We start from the raw sequence: 19,132 nt of genomic DNA, 5'->3' as shown, positions 1-19,132 counted from the left end.
AAAAAAAAAAAAAGAGTGTGTGCCAATGTAGAGGACCCAAGCTCAGTTGCCAGTGCCCATGTCAGGTCCCTCACAGCGCCTGTTACTCCAGTTCCAGGCATCTGTCGCCCTCTTTTGGTATCCCCAGGCACCTGCATGCCATTCACATGTACGCACATATACATATAATTAAATTTTAAAAGGGGTGGGCTGAAAAGCTGGCTCAGTGGTTAAGAGCACTGACTGCTCTTCCAAAGGTCCTGAGTTCAAACCCCAGCAACCACATGGTGGCTCACAACCATCCATAATGAGATCTGATGCCCTCTTCTGGGGTGTCTGAAGACAGCTACAGCGAACCCACATATATAAAGGAAATAAGTCTTTAAAAAAATTAAGAATGAGGGAGGGAGGAAGAGATGGGGGTTTTTCAGAGGGGGAACTGGGAAAGGGGATTTAAATGAAGAAAACATCTAATAAAAAAAAGAACATAGATTCACTTCAGCTACCTCAGATAAGGCTATCAGAGGAATTTATCTGCAGCAACTTGGCTGGGGATGAATGGAAGTGGGCAAGTTCCATGCCCGACATTTCCAGACTGGATCTCTGGGTTTCTCTTGACTGCCATAGGCATGCTCGCCACCATGAGGGTGTGTGCCACCATCCCTCTCTGTGGCTGTGAGCCAACAGCCTCATTTAGTCATCGTTACTGCTTGCTTACTCATAATCTCTCTGTAGCCAACGTTCAACCCTTCTTCCACACAGCCAGCCAATTTATTCTTACATGTCCCAAACCAGGTTCTTGTCAGAGAGAAAAATGTATCTGACGAGGCTTGACTCAGCTTTCATACTTAACTTAAGCACCAAACTTAAGCACCACAATGTCCCGTAGAATTTAAGCCATTAACTCAGGCTTTTGCAGGGTTTTTTATTTAGTATTCTTCCCGGGTAGGGCCTGAAAATTTGCATTTTTGACATAACCCCAGCTAATGTTGAATACAATGCTTTGGGAACCACCCTTGAAAACCACTGGCCTGGTTAATCATTCTTTTATCTGTTTGGACAAACAACTAGGCAAGCTACCTCATGTTACCAATGCCATCCGCCTGAGTTGATTCTCAGGCTCATAACTGGAGATTTTCAGCTTTCTCCCCCTCAGTCTTATCTATTCTGTGTACTTATTACTAAAACACAAGACGATTGCCTTTATTACAAATTCTTACAAGCTAGAACATTCAAAGATCTACTCCAATTATTAACTCCTAATCAAACTGCCCCAGATTTTGTTTCTATTCTTTCAAGTCATCATTGCATTGAATCTCAGACTCGAGGCTTCTCAAGCTCGCAGAATACTTGGGACTCACTCTTGCTTCTTTGGGTCAAATTAAACAAGGACTTAATGAAGTCATCCAAGTGCATTCAAATTTCACACACTGTATATTGACAAGTTGGGAAGAGATGCCTCAATATCACAAAAATTAAAGAACTGTAATATCATAGAACTCATGCATAGATTATTCAAAAATGACTGCTGGACAGTTTAATGTCAAGTAATAGTGTTTACCGTTGCTGCATGACATCAACAGCATTAAGAACAATGTACAATTTAGGTCTATTTTCTTCTATCCTAGCATTCTGAGAAGGACNCCCCCCCCCCCCATGTAAGCAGGCAGCAAGCTCAAAGCAGCGGAATGGCCAGCCACTTTCATTTCCATTAAGACTTCTTAGTTTTTTTTCAGTATGCACAAATCTTTTCATCTCTGCCGTAGCATCGTTCTGCACCTATGCTGACGTCTGCGCCTTTGCTTCGGGAAAGGTGCTTTCAACGTCCCTCAAGATTTTTTCACTTTTATTCTCAACCGGCTGCACTCACCCTGGCCGCCATGTTCTGGCCGAGTGGAAGGGAGGTCTTATCACTAGGGTTAAGGGTCAACTTTCTCGGGCCCTTTGCTGACATTTCTGGCTTCTGAATGTCGGATGGCTCTTGTTCACTTCATCTGAGGAGATTCCCAGTTCATACGTCCAACATCTCTGCTGGCTCCGTGATGGTGGGCAGAAGCCTTAAAAGCTAGTGCCATCCAAAACGGCTTAGTCTCGGTGAAGAACTCCAGCTAGCAGAAGCTAAGTGAGCCACTCCTTCTTTCTTGGCATCAACATCTAGGCAGTCACCCAAGCCTTAGTCTTTGAGCAGGTATGTCTCTGCGCTCTGCCATTGCCTTACCCATGGTCCCCTGGGCTTCCCCATACTTTAGAACAGCTTCCTGTTCTGACTCACTATCCACACCATTTCGAAAGGACCTCTTCCACTGGTGGCCCTCAAACTTTATGAATTAGCAAACAAAAAAAATCTACACACATTTTACTTTCACTATTTCTTCTTTTAAAAAAAATGTTCATTTTTGTTTTTATTTATGTGTGTGTTCCTGAGTGAGTTTATATGGTTGAGAGCCATCTGAGTGGTGGCAACCTAACCTGGTAATCTTAACTGCTGAGCCCAATCTCACTTCTTTTTTTTTTTTTTTAAAGGTGTGTGTGTGTGTGTGTGTGTAGGGGCACAAATGCCACGGCATGTCTATAGAGTACAGTAGGCAATTCTGTAGAGTCAGTTCCTTGCTTCCATGTCATTCTAGGATTGAAGAACTCAGTTGGCTAGGCTTTTGTGGTAAGTGCATTCAACTGCTGTGTCTGCTCCCTTAAACTACCATTTTGCTTCTCCTTTCTTCCTTTCTTCCTTTCTTCCTTTCTTCCTTTCTTCCTTCCTTCCTTCCTTCCTTCCTTCCTTCCTTCCTTCCTTCCTTCCTTCCTTCCTNCTTCCTTCCTTCCTTCCTTCCTTCCTTCCTTCCTTCCTTCCTTCCTTCCTTCCTTCCTTCCTTCCTCTCTCTCTCTCTCCCTCACGGTCACACGGTCTATGTATCTATCTAATGAGGGTTTCTCTGTGTAACCCTGGCTGTCCTGGAACTTGATCTGTAGACCTGGCTGTCCTGGAACTCAGAGATCCGCCTGCCTCTGTCTCTGGAGACCTGGTATTAAAGGTGTGCACTGTCATGACAACTGACCTTTTGGCAAGAGAGAAACTGCTACACAAAGCTGTCTTCTGACACCCACATGTGAATTGTTTCAGGTTGGTACCCAAACATATGTATTACATGTGCATGTGCACATACACACTGATAATAGATGAAATTAAAAATGCTGCTGGGCAGTGGTGGCGCATGCCTTTAATTCCAGCACTCGGGAGGCAGAGGTAGGTGGATCTCTGAGTTCGAGGCCAGCCTGGTCTACAGAGTGAGTTCCAGGACAGCCAGGGCTACACAGAGAAACCCTGTCTCAAAAAAAACAAAAACAAAAACAAACAAACAAACTAGAAGTTAATACATGTATTTTATTTTACAGACAGGCTTCGGATAAGTTTCCTAGCCTAACCTTTTTGTGATATCTCTGCCTCAGTACCCTGAGCCAGGGTTAGAGGCATACACTACCACACCCTCACATACCAATAATCTGGATTTTTTTTCCCCTCATCTGCTCCTCTGCATCCAATTAGAAGCCCAGTCCTCCAGACCCTACTCCACATTACAAGGCTGCTGGCACCTGGTGTACTTCTGTGGCTACAAAGGTCACATGATACTCCAAGCTTCACTTCCTTGTTTATTTGTTGGTGCTGGGGACTGAACCCAGGTCTTCACAAATGCTAATACATACCCTCCTGGGAGATTTATCTCCTCATTTTACTTTTATGTTGAGACAGAGTCTAACTAAATCCCCTGGCTGACCTTGAACTTTGGATCCTCCTGCCTCAGTCTCCAGAGTACTTGACAAGACAGTCCTTCACCTTCCCGGCCAAGCTACCAAGCATCATTTACAAAACAAAAACACAAACCAAACTAAAACAAAACCCCTAATATTTCAGTATTTCCCAAACGTTTCCACAGACGTGCCTTTAACCGCAGAGAAAACTTTTAAAAGGTGAAAATGTTTACAAACGTGTATGCGATGTAGCTCCGGGATGGTCCTTCCAATTGTTCAGCATTACTCTTGGTTCTTTGCTAAGATGGACTATAACCTGAAATTGGGACCTAAAAATAAACCCTTTCAGGCTTGGTTCAGCGGTTAAGAGCACTGACTGCTCTTCCAGAGCTCCTGAGTTCAAGCCTCAGCAACCACATGGTGGCTCACAACCACATGGTTGTGATGTCTTCTTCCTCCTCCTCCCCTCCCCCTTCCACCTCTGGAGTTCTGAGAAAACAGGTATGCACCATCACAACGTTTGTGTGGTGCTAGGGATGGAGTCAGGGCTTCCAGTGTGTTAGGCACTCTGCTAACTGGGCCACATCCCTTTGGGGGGAATCAGAGAAATTTCATCATAGATGCTGGCATCATATGCAAATCTCATGATCTCCTCCACCTTTTTTCTTTCTTTCTTTCTTTTTTTTTTTTTTTGGTTTTTCGAGACAGGGTTTCTCTGTGTAGCTCTGGCTGTCCTGGAACTCAGTTTGTAGACCAGGCTGGCCTCGAACTCAGAAATCCGCCTGCCTCTGCCTCCTGAGTGCTGGGATTAAAGGCGTGCGACACCATGCCCAGCTCTTTTTTATTTCTTAACAGCGTCTCACTACAAAACCTTGGCTGGTTGGTCTGCAATTCACTATGTAAACCAGTCTGTCCTCAAACGCAGAGATTCATCCATCCATCTGCCCAAATGATGGGACATCACAATTGCTTGTGCCATCACACCCAGCTATTTTTGTTTGAATGTGTGTTGCACAGACCATAATGTAGGTGAAATACCTATACATGTACACACAAAAAAATAATGAAATAAAGATAAAGAATTACATTTTATTTTCACGGCTATTATTACTCTCTATCGAGCTGGAATGCTTAGTATCAGTATTTAGTTGTACATGGCTGCTTGCAAATGGCTCTGCTATTATTTTCTAGCAGAGTTTTTCAACTGAATTCCTTAGAACAGAGCATCAGTGTAACCAGCACACTTGCTATCTGTCCTATACTGAACTTCCCAGAATTAGATTGCAGTGCTTCAGAGATCTGGAGAAGCCTTTCAGCACATTGTGATGCAGCTGAAATTTGAAGCCAAAGTTATCCTGCACTTTGTAGTTCCCGCCCCACCCTGCCCCGCCCCCAGAGAGATGGTTTTTCTCTGTGTAGCCCTGGTTGTCCTGGATCTTACTCTGTAGACCAGGCTAGCCTTTGAACTCCTGAGTGCTGGGTATAAAAGCGTGGGCCATCACCACCAGGAAAGGATCAAGGGTTTTGAAGGTTCCAGGCCCTACTATTGAGCTATATTCCGAGTCTTGCACTTCATTTTCTCACCCAAGTAAAGTACAAGTTTAAAACAGAAAAACAAAAACTTACTGTATATTACTCTTATGTAAGTGCAAAATGTTCATTTCTGAGACAAGATGTTACCTCTAAAGGCTCTTTTACAAGAACTCTGCTATAAAACATATTTTTAAGCCTGGTATGGTGGTGTATACCTTTAATTCCAGCAGAGGCAGGAAGCTCTCTGTAAGCTCGAGGCAAGCTTGGTCTACAAAACGAGTTTCAAGACAACCAGGACTGTTACATAGAGAAACCCTCTGGAAAAACTAAAACAACAACAACAACAAAAGGAGAAAATAAATAAAAATTCTCATATAAGTTTTCCAAGTAAAAGAGCAAGAAGGAGCAGATTGTTAAATCACTTGTCGCCTCCTAGTGGCAGTGTCTTAATATTGCGACCACTATCACATTTAAAAATACTCTTTATTTACTAGTTCAGGTTAATAGCCTTCTCATATTTTTTTTTTCCTCTGCAAAGAGGACCAGTCATGCTTGCAGAAGACCTAAGTTTATTTCACACACCACTAATAGGACAAAATTCATTTCCGTTTTGTTGTTCACAAGCACTTAAAATTTTTTCTTGCAGTTAATGGCCCCGTGAACATTATTATAACTACATTCATATTAAGAAGAACAAGAAAGGCAGGTCAGCCAGGCTGTAGTGAACACCCTAAATCCCAGCACTTAGAAGGCTGAGGCAGACTGAAAAAATATCTTGAGTTTGAGACCACACAGAAATGGCTGGGGTACACAGCCTAAGCCGTGTAAAATTCAGGACCAAAGAGTCTATAGCTTGCTGTTATATCTACTCTAACTTTCAACTAAATGTAAAAGAAACCACTCAGACTGCATCCTCTCCCTCTCGACCCTCAAGAGGGCCGAGAACGATCATCAATAGCAGATAGCAGCTGCAAAGTGCAGCACTAAAAGCTGGCTTCACGCTCAGGAGAGAACGCTCCGTCTCCTCCTCGTGGTTTCGGGTGCTCTACACAGTCAGAGAAACTTCTCTAGTAACAAACTATAGAAATGATCCCTGAAAGTATAGTCTTAACTTACTACTGCCAGCTGCCGCGAGGCCACCGCTGACAGCACATTTTTAACAAATGGTGACATTTCTCTCCCCAACCCCGTAATATTCTCCTAAGGAATTCCATACACTTGCACTTTCGAAGCTGTGTTCGTATATTATTTTGCAAAATAATAATTCTGAATACTTATGACTTGTAAATTAACTCAGAATCAAGTTCATAATTAACATATTGAGGATGATAGCCAATCACACGCCAGTGTCTTCAGTCATCCAAAGAAAACCACTTCCGGACCAGTTTTAAAGGGTGGGTGCGGCTCCTCAGGCTGCGTTTTGTTTAAGATGGGTGCTAATTTGTGCCCTCTGCTGTCTGAATTCCACCCTATCCCAGTAGCGTCACTGCTGGGTTTGTGTTAACTAAGTAGCCACTCTGGCCTAGAATTTGCATTAATCCTCCTTAGATGTTGGGATGAAAGTTCGAGGCCACCATTGATCCTCTAGTCTTCTTGCGGCAGACAATGAATGTGAGGTCTTGTTTTATAGTGGAGGCAGTTGATTACGCTCATCTTCAGCTATTTACTGAGTTCAGTGTAGCCTGAGCTCTAAGAGCCACGTTCTTCAAAGCGCGACTAAATACCCTAAATTCCCGAAGCTCGGAGCGTGTCGAGTCTCCACGTGGGACCCACTTAATGAAGCCTGGCGTCGCCATCTTGCTTTCTGGCCGGAAGCAGGACGCCGCTGCCCGTATCAAAAATGGCGTCCGCAGGGGGCGTGGCCAGTGATGGCGTCTCCGAGCGCTATGGCGGCGGCAGTGGATCCCATTTGGGAGGACGAGGAGGAGGAGGAGGAAGAGGAGCTAGAGGAGGTTGTAAGCGGGGGTCAGAGGCCTGTGGCGCGGGCGGTCTTGGCTGAGCCACCCCCGGGTGGGGAAGGGAGTCTGGGATGCGGACGGAGGGAGGGAGGCCGGTAGACAGCTCGCTGGCTTTCCGAAGCCCGAGAAGCCGTGGAGGGCTAGCTTCAGTTCTGGTTTATCCATTCTAGAAAGAATCGGTTTCCACCGGAAACTGGGTCGAGTTTTCACAGAGAAATTTGGGGCATTTCTTATTTACTGTCCCTTGTCTACCTTATTAACTTTGCTTTCTTCCACCAGGAGCAGTTTGTTCTGGTAGAATTGTCAGGAATCATTGATTCAGACTTTCTCTCCAAATGTGAAAATAAATGCAAGATTTTGGTGAGTCTTAGAATTCGGGGAATGTTGTAGATTTTCTTAAAGTTAAAACAAGACTGAAAGGTGATATGCTTGTCCACAAAGACAGACATTCATCCCACCTTACAAAGCGGTGAATGCTTCAGGGTCCTACCAGAAGAGTAGGTAACAAGGGAGGGATTCTATGGGAGCAGAGAAAATGCCTGACTGCTTCTTCACTGTCTGAATGTGTGGCTGGAGAGAAAGAGCAAAAGGTAAAAAACACTGTATGAAACTTCTGGGGGACTTTCAGGACAAAGCCTAATCCATGCTGTTCTTAAGCAGTGCCTGCCTTCTTTGTAGTGGACGTGGCCTCAGTTCTATCCTCCAATAGTACCACAGTTGAGTGTACTAGTCTGGACGCAGACTCTGGTCTAAGTGTGGATATGTATGCAGTGTTGCCCAGCCGGTCACCAAGTACCCATGTCACATGCCTTTGGTGTGTCTTTGCTCACTCCTCACAAGTCAATTTGGAAAAAAACAGCATGAGAGCAGGCTGTCCTGGTGCACACCTGTAATGCCAGCACTGGAGAGCCCAAGGCAGGCGGATCCGAAGTTCATTGTCATCCTACCCCCCAACCCCCCTGACTGTCCTGGAACTCACTTTGTAGACCAGGCTGGCCTCAAACTCAGAAATCCGCCTACCTCTGCTTCCCAAGTGCTGGGATTAAAGGCATGCGCTGCCACTGCCTGGCTCATTGTCATCCTTAATGATATAGTAAATTCTAGGCCACCTTGATCTACAGAAAGCCCTGTCTTCAAAAAAACCTGGAGAAGACACAGTTTAAAATATTAAGTTATTGCCTGATGGTGATACATACCTTTAATCCCAGCACTCATGAGGCAGAGGCAAACGGATCTCTTAAGTTTGAGGCCTGCTTGGTCTGCAGAGTGAGTCCCAGGACAGTCAGGGCTGTTACACAGAGAAACCCTGTCTTTGGGGGATAGGGGTAGGGATGGGGGATGAAGCTAACTGTTATAAAAATTTTGGGGCAAAATCCTTGGCTTCAAATAGTTAAACAGGTTAATTTCTGCCACTTACCCCAACATGCCAATCAGAGATGAGCAGAGTGGTTTACATAGCAAGTTCCAAGACAGACAGACAGACCCACAGAGAGGCTCAAAACGACAACAGAAAGTCCACTCAGGCATGGTGGACATTTTTTTTAAAGATTTATTTATTTTATATATATGAGTACACTGTAGTTGTACAGATGGTTGTGAGCCTTCATGTGGTTGTTGGGAATTGAATTTAGGACCTCTGCTCACCCTGGTCAACCCTGCTTGCTCTGGCCTAAAGATTTATTATTATAAATAAGTACACTGTAGCTGTCTTCAAACACACCAGGAGAGGGCATCAGATCTCATTACGGGTGGTTTTCAGGATTTGAACTCAGGACCTTTGGAAGAGCAGTCAGTGCTCCTAACCGCTGAGCCATCTCTCCAGCATGGACGTACTCTTAATCCCACCCAATGCCTAGGAAGTGCCAATAGGCATATTTCAGTGAGCTGAGGCCAGCCTTGTGTCAGGCTCACAGATGGTCTGCCTCTCTGCCTTCCAAGTGTGAAAGGCATGGCCCATCACACCTAGTCCAAGGACATTTTTTTTCTTTGTTTTTTTCGACACAGGGTTTCTCTGTATAGCCCTGGCTGTCTTGGAACTCACTTTGTAGACCCAGGCTGGCCTCGAACTCAGAAATCCACCTGCCTCTGCCTCCTGAGTGCTGGGATTAAAGGCGTGCGCCACCACGCCGGGCGTCTTTCTTTCTTTCTTTCTTTCTTTCTTTCTTTCTTTCTTTCTTTTTTTTTTTATTGGGTTTTCCAAGACAGGGTTTCTCTGTGTTTCCCTGGCTGTCCTATAACTCACTATGTAGACCAGGCTGACCTCCTAAGGGCATTTTCTTTTTTTTTTTTTTTTTTTTTTTTTTTTTTATTACATATTTTCCTCAATTACATTTCCAATACTATCCCAAAAGTCCCCCATAGCGCCCCCCACTTCCCTACCCACCCATTCCCATTCTTTTGGCCCTGGCATTCCCCTATATTGGGGCATATAAAGTTTGCAAGTCCAATGGGCCTCTCTTTCCATTGATGGCTGACTAGGCCATCTTTCGATACATATGCAGCTAGAGACAAGAGCTCCGGGGTTCTAGTTTGTACATCATGTTGTTCCAACAATAGGGTTGCAGATCCCTTTAGCTCCTTGGGTACTTACTCTAGCTTCTCCATTGGGAGCCCTGTGATACATCCAATAGCTGACTGTGAACATCCACTCCTGTGTTTGCTAGGCCCCAGCATCGTCTCACCTAAGGGCATTTTCTATTTTGTTTTGTTTTTGTTTTTTGAGACAGAGTTTCTCTGTGTAGCCCTGGCTGTCCTAGAGCTAGCTCTGTAGACCAGGCCGGCCTTGAACTCACAGATTGCTGCCTGCCTCTGCCTCCCAAGTGCTGGGATTAAAGATATGTCCTTCACTGCCCAGTTCCAAGGGCTTTTTGTTGTTGTTTTTTTTTCGAGACAGGATTTCTCTGTGTAGCCCTGGCTGTCCTGGAACTCACTCTGTAGACCAGGCTGGCCTAGAACTCAGAAATCTGCTTGCCTCTGCTTCCCGAGTGCTGGGATTTAAGGTGTGCACCACCACGCCCGGCTGTCCAAGGGCATTTTTTAAAAGATTTTTTAAATTTATTTTATGTGTATGAGTACACTGCTGCTGTCTTCACACACCAGAAAAGGGCATCCAATCTCATTACAGATGGTTGTGAGCCACCATGTGGTTGTTGGAATTGAACTCAGTTCCTCTGGAAGAGCTCTCAGTGCTCTTAACCACTGAGCCATGTCTCTAGCCCCCCAAGGGCATTTTTTAAATGATGGTGGATTTTGTCTTTTAATCTGTTATAGGGAATTGACACGGAGAGGCCCATCATGCAAGTGGACAGCTACGTGTTTGCTGGGGAGTATGAAGGTATGGCGGTACCCGACACAAAAGCCTCTTTTTTACACGGTTCTCAGAGATGTACTGCTGCCTTTCCTGACTTGATTCATGTTTCCCCGCAGATACGCTTGGTACCTGTGTTATATTTGAAGAAGGTGTTGAACGAGGTAAGACAAACTTTTTCTACAGATTATTCCAGACATACTGCTGGTTTTGCCTTTTGTTCTTTATTTTGTGTTCTTGTTGTTCATTATCAGCTCAAGCTGTAGCTCAGGCTAGCTCTGAACTCACAATCCTCATGCCTCCATAGTGCTGGGATTATAGCCATACACCACTATGCCTAGCTTCAGATATACAATGTATATAGTAAATACTGGGGACTGAAGAGATGGCTCAGCAGTTAGGGAACATGGCTGTTTTTTTCCCAGAGGTCCGGAGTTCAGTTCCCGGTCCCCATATTGGGTGACTCACAGTTGCCTGTGACACTGTCTCCAGGGGATCTGGCATCAGAGGGCACATTCTCACACACAGACAGGCATACACATTCATGAAAAATTCTTTTAAAATGTGTAATATTAAAATTAAATAGCTCAGACTGGGCATGGTAGGACATACCTTTAATCCCAGTATTTGAAAGGCAGGGCTGGTGGATTTGAGGCCAGCCTGGTCTACATAGTGGTTTCCAGGCCAGCCAGCATTATGGTGAGACCCTGTCTCAAAACCCTAATAGTGAAAATAAATAAACACCTTGGGCTGCTGAGGTGGCTCAGTGGGAAAGCTGCTTGGTGCCGAGCCTGACAACAGGAGTTCAGTCCCTGGGGTCTGCACAGTGGAGGGACTCTTACAACCTCTACACATGTGCTGTGGCACTCCTGTACACATACAAACACATAAATAAATGTAATTACAAAACAGAACATCAAACGAGGGGCTGGAGAGATGTGGCTCAGCGATTAAGAGCACTGACTTCTCTTCCTGAGTTCAATTCCCAGCAACCGAATGGTGGCTTACAACCATCTGTAATGGGATCCAGTGCCCTCTTCTGGCCTGGGGATGTATATGCAGCAGAGCACTCATTGAAAAAATAGAATTAGGAGGCTGGAGAGATGGTTTAGAGGTTAAGAGCACTGACTGCTCTTCCAAAGGTCCTGAGTTCAAATCCCAGTAACCACATGTTCACAACCATCCATATTGAAATCTGACTCCCTTTTCTGGAGTGTCTGAAGACCACTACAGTATACTTACATATAGTAAATAAATAAATATTTTTTTAAAAAAGCATTAAAAAACAAACCAAGTATCCTTTACCCATTGTCTAATTGTGTCAATCCCCCCATCTTGTCATTGACCTGGGATAAGTTTAGTGCTACAGGGCTGGGTCTCGTGGCCCGGACTTAGGGTCCCAGCTATTTGGGAGGATTGTGAGTTCCAGGCCTGACTGAGCTACTGCTGAGACTCTGCCCAGCTTAATGGTAGAGTGCTATGCAGCATGGGAAATCTGTGTCCAAGCTCCCATACCTCAGAGAGATCCTCACCATAGCAGCGAAGCCCTGCGTGCTCAGTTCCAAGCTTACTCCGTTCCTCTGTCTTCACAAGTAACCACTGTATTGGATTTGATGTTTTACCTTCTTATACCTAATTTTATATGACATACATTTTTTTCAGACTTGAGGCTGGGGTTTAGCTTTGTGGTAGATTCTTGCTTAGACAATTCAGTCCCTACCACAGTTCACTGAGCAAGATACTTTTTGTTTTTGGAAGCAGCCTCAGCACGGTGTGGGCTAGCATTGACCATGTATTCCAGGCTGGACATAAATGTGCAATTCTAGTACAGTCATAGCCTCCCAAGGCCAGAATAGGTACCATTTTCATGTTCATTCATACTTGGAAAAACTGAAGCCCAGGGGCCAATAACACTTTGAGATTCACAAGGGAGTGAGTGGCATGGTCAGTGCTTGGGGTTAGCCTGGCTTCAGGGCTCACATTCATTTCCTCTTGGTGATGTTGGGGATCAAACATAGCAAAGGAGCTGTGCATACCCTCTCCTTGGCTGACTTCAGACTTGTGATCCTCCTGTCTCAACCCTCTGAGTGCTTCACTGCACAACCATGCCTGTCTTAAATGGTCTTCACTGTACTGAATTCACTATGAAAATGCTGCCGTGCGTTCTTTATATGTATCTTCGTGTCTATAGGCAATGATGTCTCCAAACTTTATATCTAGACTAGATTGATGAGCTGGGGAAAGGAATAGATTTAAGAAGAGGCCGGGGTTCAGCTCCCCGCTAGAACATTTGCTTAGCACACGTGTGAGGCCCCAGCCACAATTACCCAACTCAAGAGTACATGGCAAGAGGGAGGAGGAGAGTCAAAGTGGAGTGTGTCATCTTCAACTAACTTTACTCGATGTGTAGTAGGAGCCAACACTTGGCCGAGTGGGGGTGTGGAAGTTTCTGGTGTTTCCCGTCTTTGGTCCAGAGTGTTACTCTAACCTGTCTGGGCCCGCAGTCTTTTAATTAAAAGTTGTTCTTGGACCAATATTTAGCAGTTTTCTTTTTCCCCTCAGGTTTATCTAGTTGAGAACATCCCCACTCAAGTGTTGAGCTTCAAGAAGGACATTTGATTCTGTTCCTTCATTTGGGCGATAGGATTGTAGACATATTGCTCTGCGGGCCAACTCCTGAGCCCCATTTCCCATGTTAGGAACCCCACCTTGTTGCGTTAATCTGTGTTTACGTGTCTCTGTCCTTAGAGTTTTTTGTGTGTGAGACCTATTGTGCCTTCAAATGTCAGTGTTATCTGTCATTTCTTTGCCTGTGGGACAGGAGTGATCAATTACAGTGGGAACTTCCTGTGCTGTTCCCATAGGAAGTAGTTGAGACTGACTCCCTCAACATCTGATGGCATGAAACTGGCTGACTTCAGACTTGTGATCCTCCTGTCTCAACCCTCTGAGTGCGTCACTGCACAACCATGCCTGTCTTAAATGGTCTTCACTGTACTGAATTCTGTATAATAAGATCATTTCATGTCCTAGTGGATCCAGAGGGGACTGATAAGACGGTGCTGAAGTACAAATGCCACACGATGAAGAAGCTGAGCATGACAAGGACGCTTCTGACAGAAAAGAAGGAAGGAGAAGAAAACATAGGTTCGTTCACTTCCTTCTCTGGAGAGGGGCACTCTTGGACTAAGAGTGTAGATAAGTGGTCAAGAGCACTTGCCTAGCATGTGTGGGGCCCTGGGATCGGTGCCTAGTACTAGAGGGATGTGATAGCACATGCTTGAAATTCCAGTGATTTGGGCAGTTGGGGAAGGCAGCTGAAGATCACGAGTTCAAGGCCAGAGTGAGCTGTGGTGCATTAACATGAGCACCACGCCAGATGTGTTGCTGTGCCTTTTCCCCAGCACTTGGGAGCTTAGGCTCTCTTTGTCTTCCTTTTGCTTTTTTGGGGTGTAGGGGGAGGGTGGTTTTAGAGACAGGGTTTCTCTGTGTAGCTCTGGCTGTCCTGGAACTCACTCTGTAGACCAGGTTGGCCTCGAACTCAGAAATCTGCCTGCCTCTGCCTCCCAATGCTGGGGTTAAAGGCATGTGCCACCATGCCCGGCTTCCTTTTGCTTTTGTGCCACAGATTCCCACTGTCTTCTGATGTCCTCCCTCCCTCTGTTTATGCCTCTCTCGTCATCCTGATGTCCTCCCTCATCATCCCCTTCCTACTCTCATGTCCTACATTCACATATTAAAGAAAGCATGTAGGATGTGTCTTTCTCACCACATAGTGAGTTCTGGTTGGAAAAAAATTTTCCTACATGTGTCAGTGTAATTCTTACTAATGGCTAAGAAACTTACATTGTGCATTGTATCGGGAGCACTTTTGGGTTTTGACAGGAGCTCTTAGCACCCAGGCTGGGTGAATTTCTGACCTTCCTACCACCTCCACGGCCCTAGCCATGCCTACAGGCAGGCACTCACTCACACTTTAGAGATACTTTTTCTAGCTGTTGGGGTGATGACTTGTAGTGGTCTGGGCCTACAATCCCAGTACTGGGGAGGCAGACACAGGTGGATCTGTGAGTTTGAAGCCAGCCTGTGAGTTCCAGGTCAGCCAGGGCTATACAGAGGAACCCAATTTTGAAAAAGAAAAAAAATAAAATAAAGATGTTTGGTCTGAAGTGAATACTTTGAAAGTGACACTTTGGAAGGAACTTGAGGTATGCAAAGCTATATCTTCCTACATTTGTTTATCTGTCTGTCGACTAATCTTTAGGATGGTTCTGTATCTTGGCTGTTGTGCAGAGTGCAGCCGAGGGCATAGAGGTGCAAGTGTCTCCGCTGCACTGACTGTAGGGTCTTCCCTCTGTGTGCCCAGGATTAGTACAGCTGGCTCGTACAGTGCTTCCCTTTTTCATAGGGCACCTTCACACTGACGTCTGAACGGCTGTACAATTCACATCCCCACTGGTGGTGTAGGCTCTCATCTGCACCACATTTGTTGTTAGTTCAGGAAAAAAATGTCCTGACTGAGCTTTCTCCTTCTGTTTCCTTCTTTTCGTCCTGTTTATCCCCGACCCCACTAGATGGCGTAGAATGGCTGCAAATGAAGGATAATGATTTCTCCTATAGACCCAACATGATTTGCAGCTTTCTCCATGAACATGATGATGAGGCTGCAGAGCCGGCCTCTGATAAACCTGTGGAGCTGGAAGACCAAGAGAATCAGATGAAAGGCAGTGCGGAGCAGACACAGGAGCAGGAGAAGGTGGAGCACTCGGAAGTGGAGGACCCTGCTCCTTCAGGGGAGACCCCTTCTGAGATGGAAAGTTCTGTTTTCATGGGAACTCAAGATGGAAATGTTTCTCAAAGCAACCAGTCGTGAACTTTAAAGAAGTGGTCTTGTATACAATTACCTGGATTCGATTTCTAGTGTATACGTGGCAGTTTGGAGCCATCTGAGACTTCAGTTTCCAGAGATCTGATGCCTGCTTCTGGCCTCTGTCAGCCCTAGGTTCTCTCCTTCTACCTTTGTGGGTTCTGGGAATTAAACTCAGGTCATCAGGCTTGTGCAGCGAACACTTTACCTGTTGAGCCACCTCACAGCCCTCTCCACACACACCCCTCCTAAAAATACTTATGTGGGGCAGTTGGTTGCACACACCTTTGATCCCAGCACTCCGGAGGCAGAAGCAGGCACATTTCTGAGTTCAAGGACAGCCAGTCTATGAAATGAGTTTCAAGAGAGCCAGGGCTACACAGAGAAACCCTGTCTCAAAAAAAAAACAAAACCAAAAACAACAAAAAAAACGAACAAAAACCCAAAACAGTGTTTGTTTATGTGTATGCGTGAATGCATGTGTGTGTTCACCATGATCTGACCTGGCACCTGAGGAGGCCTGAAGAGACTTTGGGCCTCTTAGAACTGGAGATAGAGATGGCCATGAGCCATGGGATTGTAGTCCTGTTCTTCCCAAGAGCAGTGAGTCCTCCTAACTGCAGGGCCATCACCATTCTTGTCTTCTGCCCCATACTCACCCTCCTTTTTTCCTGAGTCAGAGTTTGTATAAGTAACCCAGACTAGCCTTAATTTAATTCTCCAGCCTTCTGACCGCAGCAAGTGTTCTTGTGTTTTAAAGTCATCCTGTGAAGCTCAGAAGCAATAAGGCAGATGATTTTTTTTTTTTTTTTTTGTACAACAGATATTATATATCTGGGTTTTGTTTAAATCACAGATGAGTTCCTAGAGACACATATTCAATGTCATCTAACCTAATCCAGTTCTGAAGTTCTGATCCTTAGTCAACCTGGACTTCGTGTCAGATCCACAGCCCCATACCATCGTGCCATCTCTAGTCTACATGCTAATCTCAAGTAGTTCCCCAAGTTCCCCACCGCCTCTGACTTGGCTACAAACTGAATGTTCCCACAATGCTTTTCTCACTTTCAATTGCTTGCTAGCACAGCTCATAGAACTTGGGAAAAGGAGTTTGTTTCCCAGATGGATTTATTGCTTATTTATTTTGAGACCGTGTCTTAAACAGTCCGGTCGGACCTGGACTGTTGTGTAGCTGAGGGTGACCTTTAGCTGGCCCTCTTTGGAAACAGCCAGATGCAGAGGCTGCACAGAGCCAAGTGTTCCATCTCCTTCCCAAGTGCTGTCCTTTGGAGCTTTTATAGAGCCTTTAGTAAGCATGGCTGGTAAAGTCAGTGTCCACATTATAAACTAAACTCCAAGCCGGGCAGTGGAGGCACACACCTTTGATCCCAGCACTGGGGAGGCAGAGGCAGGGTCATCTCTGAGTTTGAGGCCAGCCTAGTCTACAGAGCAAGTTCCAGAATGACCAGGGCTACACAGAGAAACCCTCTCTCAAAAACAAAAATCAAATTTCCATCCCTTAACCAATCCTGATGGTGGTAAGTCAAAGTGAGGTTGAAAGCACCACTGTCTGTTCTTTAACCCAGTACAGGAGTTTGTGCCTAGGACCGTGTATATAATTAAGTGCTATACCACTGAGACTGCCCAGATAGCTCCAGCCAGGCCTTCTAAAGCTATTTAGAAGCCACCTTCCTAACTTGCCATCAATCATCCCAATATGCAAAAAGGTGGATTTCCTGGAATGGCAGGACGTGCCTTTAATCTTGGTAGGCTATGCATTTAGTCCCAGTGGTCCATAGGGAAAGGCAGCAAGCATCTCAGGTTCTACACCAGCATGGTCAACAGCTCCATGCCAGCACTGGCTGCATTTCAAGATCCTCGCCCCAAAACAGTACACAAATGCACAGACCTTGAAATGGTAAATTAGGTCACGTGTGGTGGCAAATGCTTGTAATTTTGTCAAACAGCACAGAATTCAAGATCCCAGTGATCTATATAGCAAGTTACAGGCCAGAGAAAGTGATGCAGGGAAACCCTGTCTCAAAACAAAACTCTAATAAAGTCAGACCCAAGACTGCACACTATGAGATTCAATTCATACTATGTGCATCAGACTAGGCAATTCCAGGCAACACCGTGCCACTGGTGGGTGGGTATGCGAGCTCTTTGAAGTAATAAAAGTATATTGCAATGAGATAATAGTTGATGGTTGCATCTAAATCCCTACATAGCCTGATCTTCCTGCCTTCCTTTCTAAAGTACTGAAATGCCAGGACTGCACCCCAATGCTGAGTTCTTTGATATGTGTGTGTGTGCGCGTACCTCATTGCGGAGTGGAGGTTGGATTTTTAATTTTCAATTTTCCTGCCCTCCCCTCCCCCAATGCTGGTGTTACCGCCTCCACGGCTGTGCTGGCTTCAGTGGCTTTGTGAAGGCACCCAAACCAATGAATTGTACACATTACAAGGTGTATTTTATATAACTATATGCAAGTTATATGACTGAGACTTGAGAGAAAGTCACGATGAGCAGTATTCTTCGTGTATCTTTCTTGTAGAAGGCGAGTGGTTAATCAAGCTGCTTCAACTGCTCTCCCAGTTAATGGCGTCCTTTTCATAGCAGTACTTTTGGTAACTGAGTACCGTACCTCCAACCTTTCTAGCATTCTGGTTATTTCCCTGAAAAGGAACACTTGGCTCCCAAATCCACTCCACACTAAGTCGTTTACTTTCCGGAGAACGAGCAAACAACGTTCCGTAACCAAGGGAGACGGAACGCCATGCCTTCCCAAAATGGCCGCCAGCTCGGACAGCGGGGCTGTCTATGGAAGTGGTATTTCGCACTTCCGGCACCGCCTCTTCCGGCGCTCCGGCGGCTTCCCGGAAGTAAGCGGTACACGTGCATTCGCTAAGGGATCTTGCAGCTATGGATGCTTTGGACAAAGTTCTGTAAGTGTGTGGGGCGCGATGGCGTGGGGGCGAGTCTCCCGTGACCTCCGACGCGGTCTTCCGGCTGTCGCTCTTTCCGGTCGTGCTTTGCTAGTGGTCCCTAGGAAGGAGCCGGCTCGGCCGATTCTCCGTCCGGAATCGCCGCTGGGGAAGCCGTGGTGGCAGACCGCGGGCGGTGGGCTGGAGGGAGTGCCGACGCCGTGATCGGCTTATGACCTCGCCGCTGATAGATTCTGAGCTGTGAGAATGGTGGTGGCCTCGGAATCTGACAAGAACCAGGCGACACACTGGACTCAAAGTTTTGTCACTCTGGGCATTTGAACAGCCCTAAATCAGTTTACCCTGTAAAAAAAATAGCTGTCACAACAGCCGTGTGTCATAGAACTGTAGAGAGCAGTGTTTGCCACAACAGGTACAAAATGGGAATTTTTCTTTTCCTTCCAACCTTGTACACTTCTGCATTTCCCTGAGTGATGGTTACGTTTGTTCAAAAATATTTATTGAGTTCCCAAATGCTATTGCATTGGTTCTTACAGTTTTCTGCTACTTAAGTAAATATGTAGTGTAGACGACAGTTTCTTTTTAGTCATTAATGGATTTTGTGCACCTACTATGACTAGCTAATAAGGTGCTATTTATATTGATTACTGGTTAGTCAAATTGCATAAAGACACAGGCTGTAAAGTGTATAAAAACAGTGTGCGCCTTGATTTAACTCAATAAAATGTGTACATCTTTGACTGACTATTAAATGACTAACTTGTTTTTTTGTTTTTTTTTTTTTTTTTTTTTTTTT

The 19,132-nt window shown here is 45.3% G+C and overlaps 3 protein-coding genes and 1 non-coding gene across 6 annotated transcripts in view; 3 read left to right on the top strand and 1 right to left on the bottom strand.

The window, feature by feature from the left end:
- Amd1 (adenosylmethionine decarboxylase 1) overlaps positions 1-7,125 on the top strand; it is a 48,490-nt gene extending 41,365 nt beyond the window's left edge. The window contains exon 6 of the mRNA XM_021174630.1: positions 6,968-7,125. Coding sequence (XP_021030289.1) covers positions 6,968-7,125 — 158 coding nt within the window. The remainder of the gene's footprint in view (positions 1-6,967) is intronic.
- LOC115032270 lies at positions 6,153-6,365 on the bottom strand. The gene has a single exon (XR_003837910.1). It is a non-coding gene; the product is annotated as a small nucleolar RNA U3 (small nucleolar RNA).
- Positions 7,085-15,417, top strand: Gtf3c6 (general transcription factor IIIC subunit 6). Of its 2 annotated transcripts, none has more exons than XM_029482303.1 (6): positions 7,085-7,211; positions 7,494-7,574; positions 10,485-10,548; positions 10,641-10,685; positions 13,555-13,668; positions 15,096-15,417. In XM_029482303.1, exons 1-6 carry the CDS (start codon positions 7,125-7,127, stop codon positions 15,392-15,394), a joined length of 690 nt encoding a protein of 229 aa, XP_029338163.1. In that variant the 5' UTR covers positions 7,085-7,124; the 3' UTR covers positions 15,395-15,417. The 2 variants fall into 2 exon arrangements, with proteins under 2 accessions (XP_029338163.1, XP_021030558.1); XM_021174899.2 differs by having other exon boundaries at positions 7,086-7,208.
- A 2,833-nt stretch (positions 15,418-18,250) lies between these two features.
- The window catches only part of Rpf2 (ribosome production factor 2 homolog), a 21,628-nt gene continuing 20,746 nt past the window's right edge, over positions 18,251-19,132 (top strand). The window contains exon 1 of one of the 2 annotated variants that reach the window (XM_021174453.1): positions 18,251-18,336. In XM_021174453.1, coding sequence (XP_021030112.1) covers positions 18,314-18,336 — 23 coding nt within the window. In that variant the 5' untranslated portion in view covers positions 18,251-18,313. Of the gene's footprint in view, positions 18,749-19,132 lie in introns of both variants that reach the window. The other variant, XM_021174454.1, reaches the window with a different exon arrangement.

The sequence above is a fragment of the Mus caroli genome, chromosome 10 (genome assembly GCF_900094665.2).
Source record: "Mus caroli chromosome 10, CAROLI_EIJ_v1.1, whole genome shotgun sequence".
NCBI lineage: Eukaryota > Metazoa > Chordata > Mammalia > Rodentia > Muridae > Mus > Mus caroli.
This window is presented reverse-complemented; position numbering and strand designations above follow the sequence as displayed.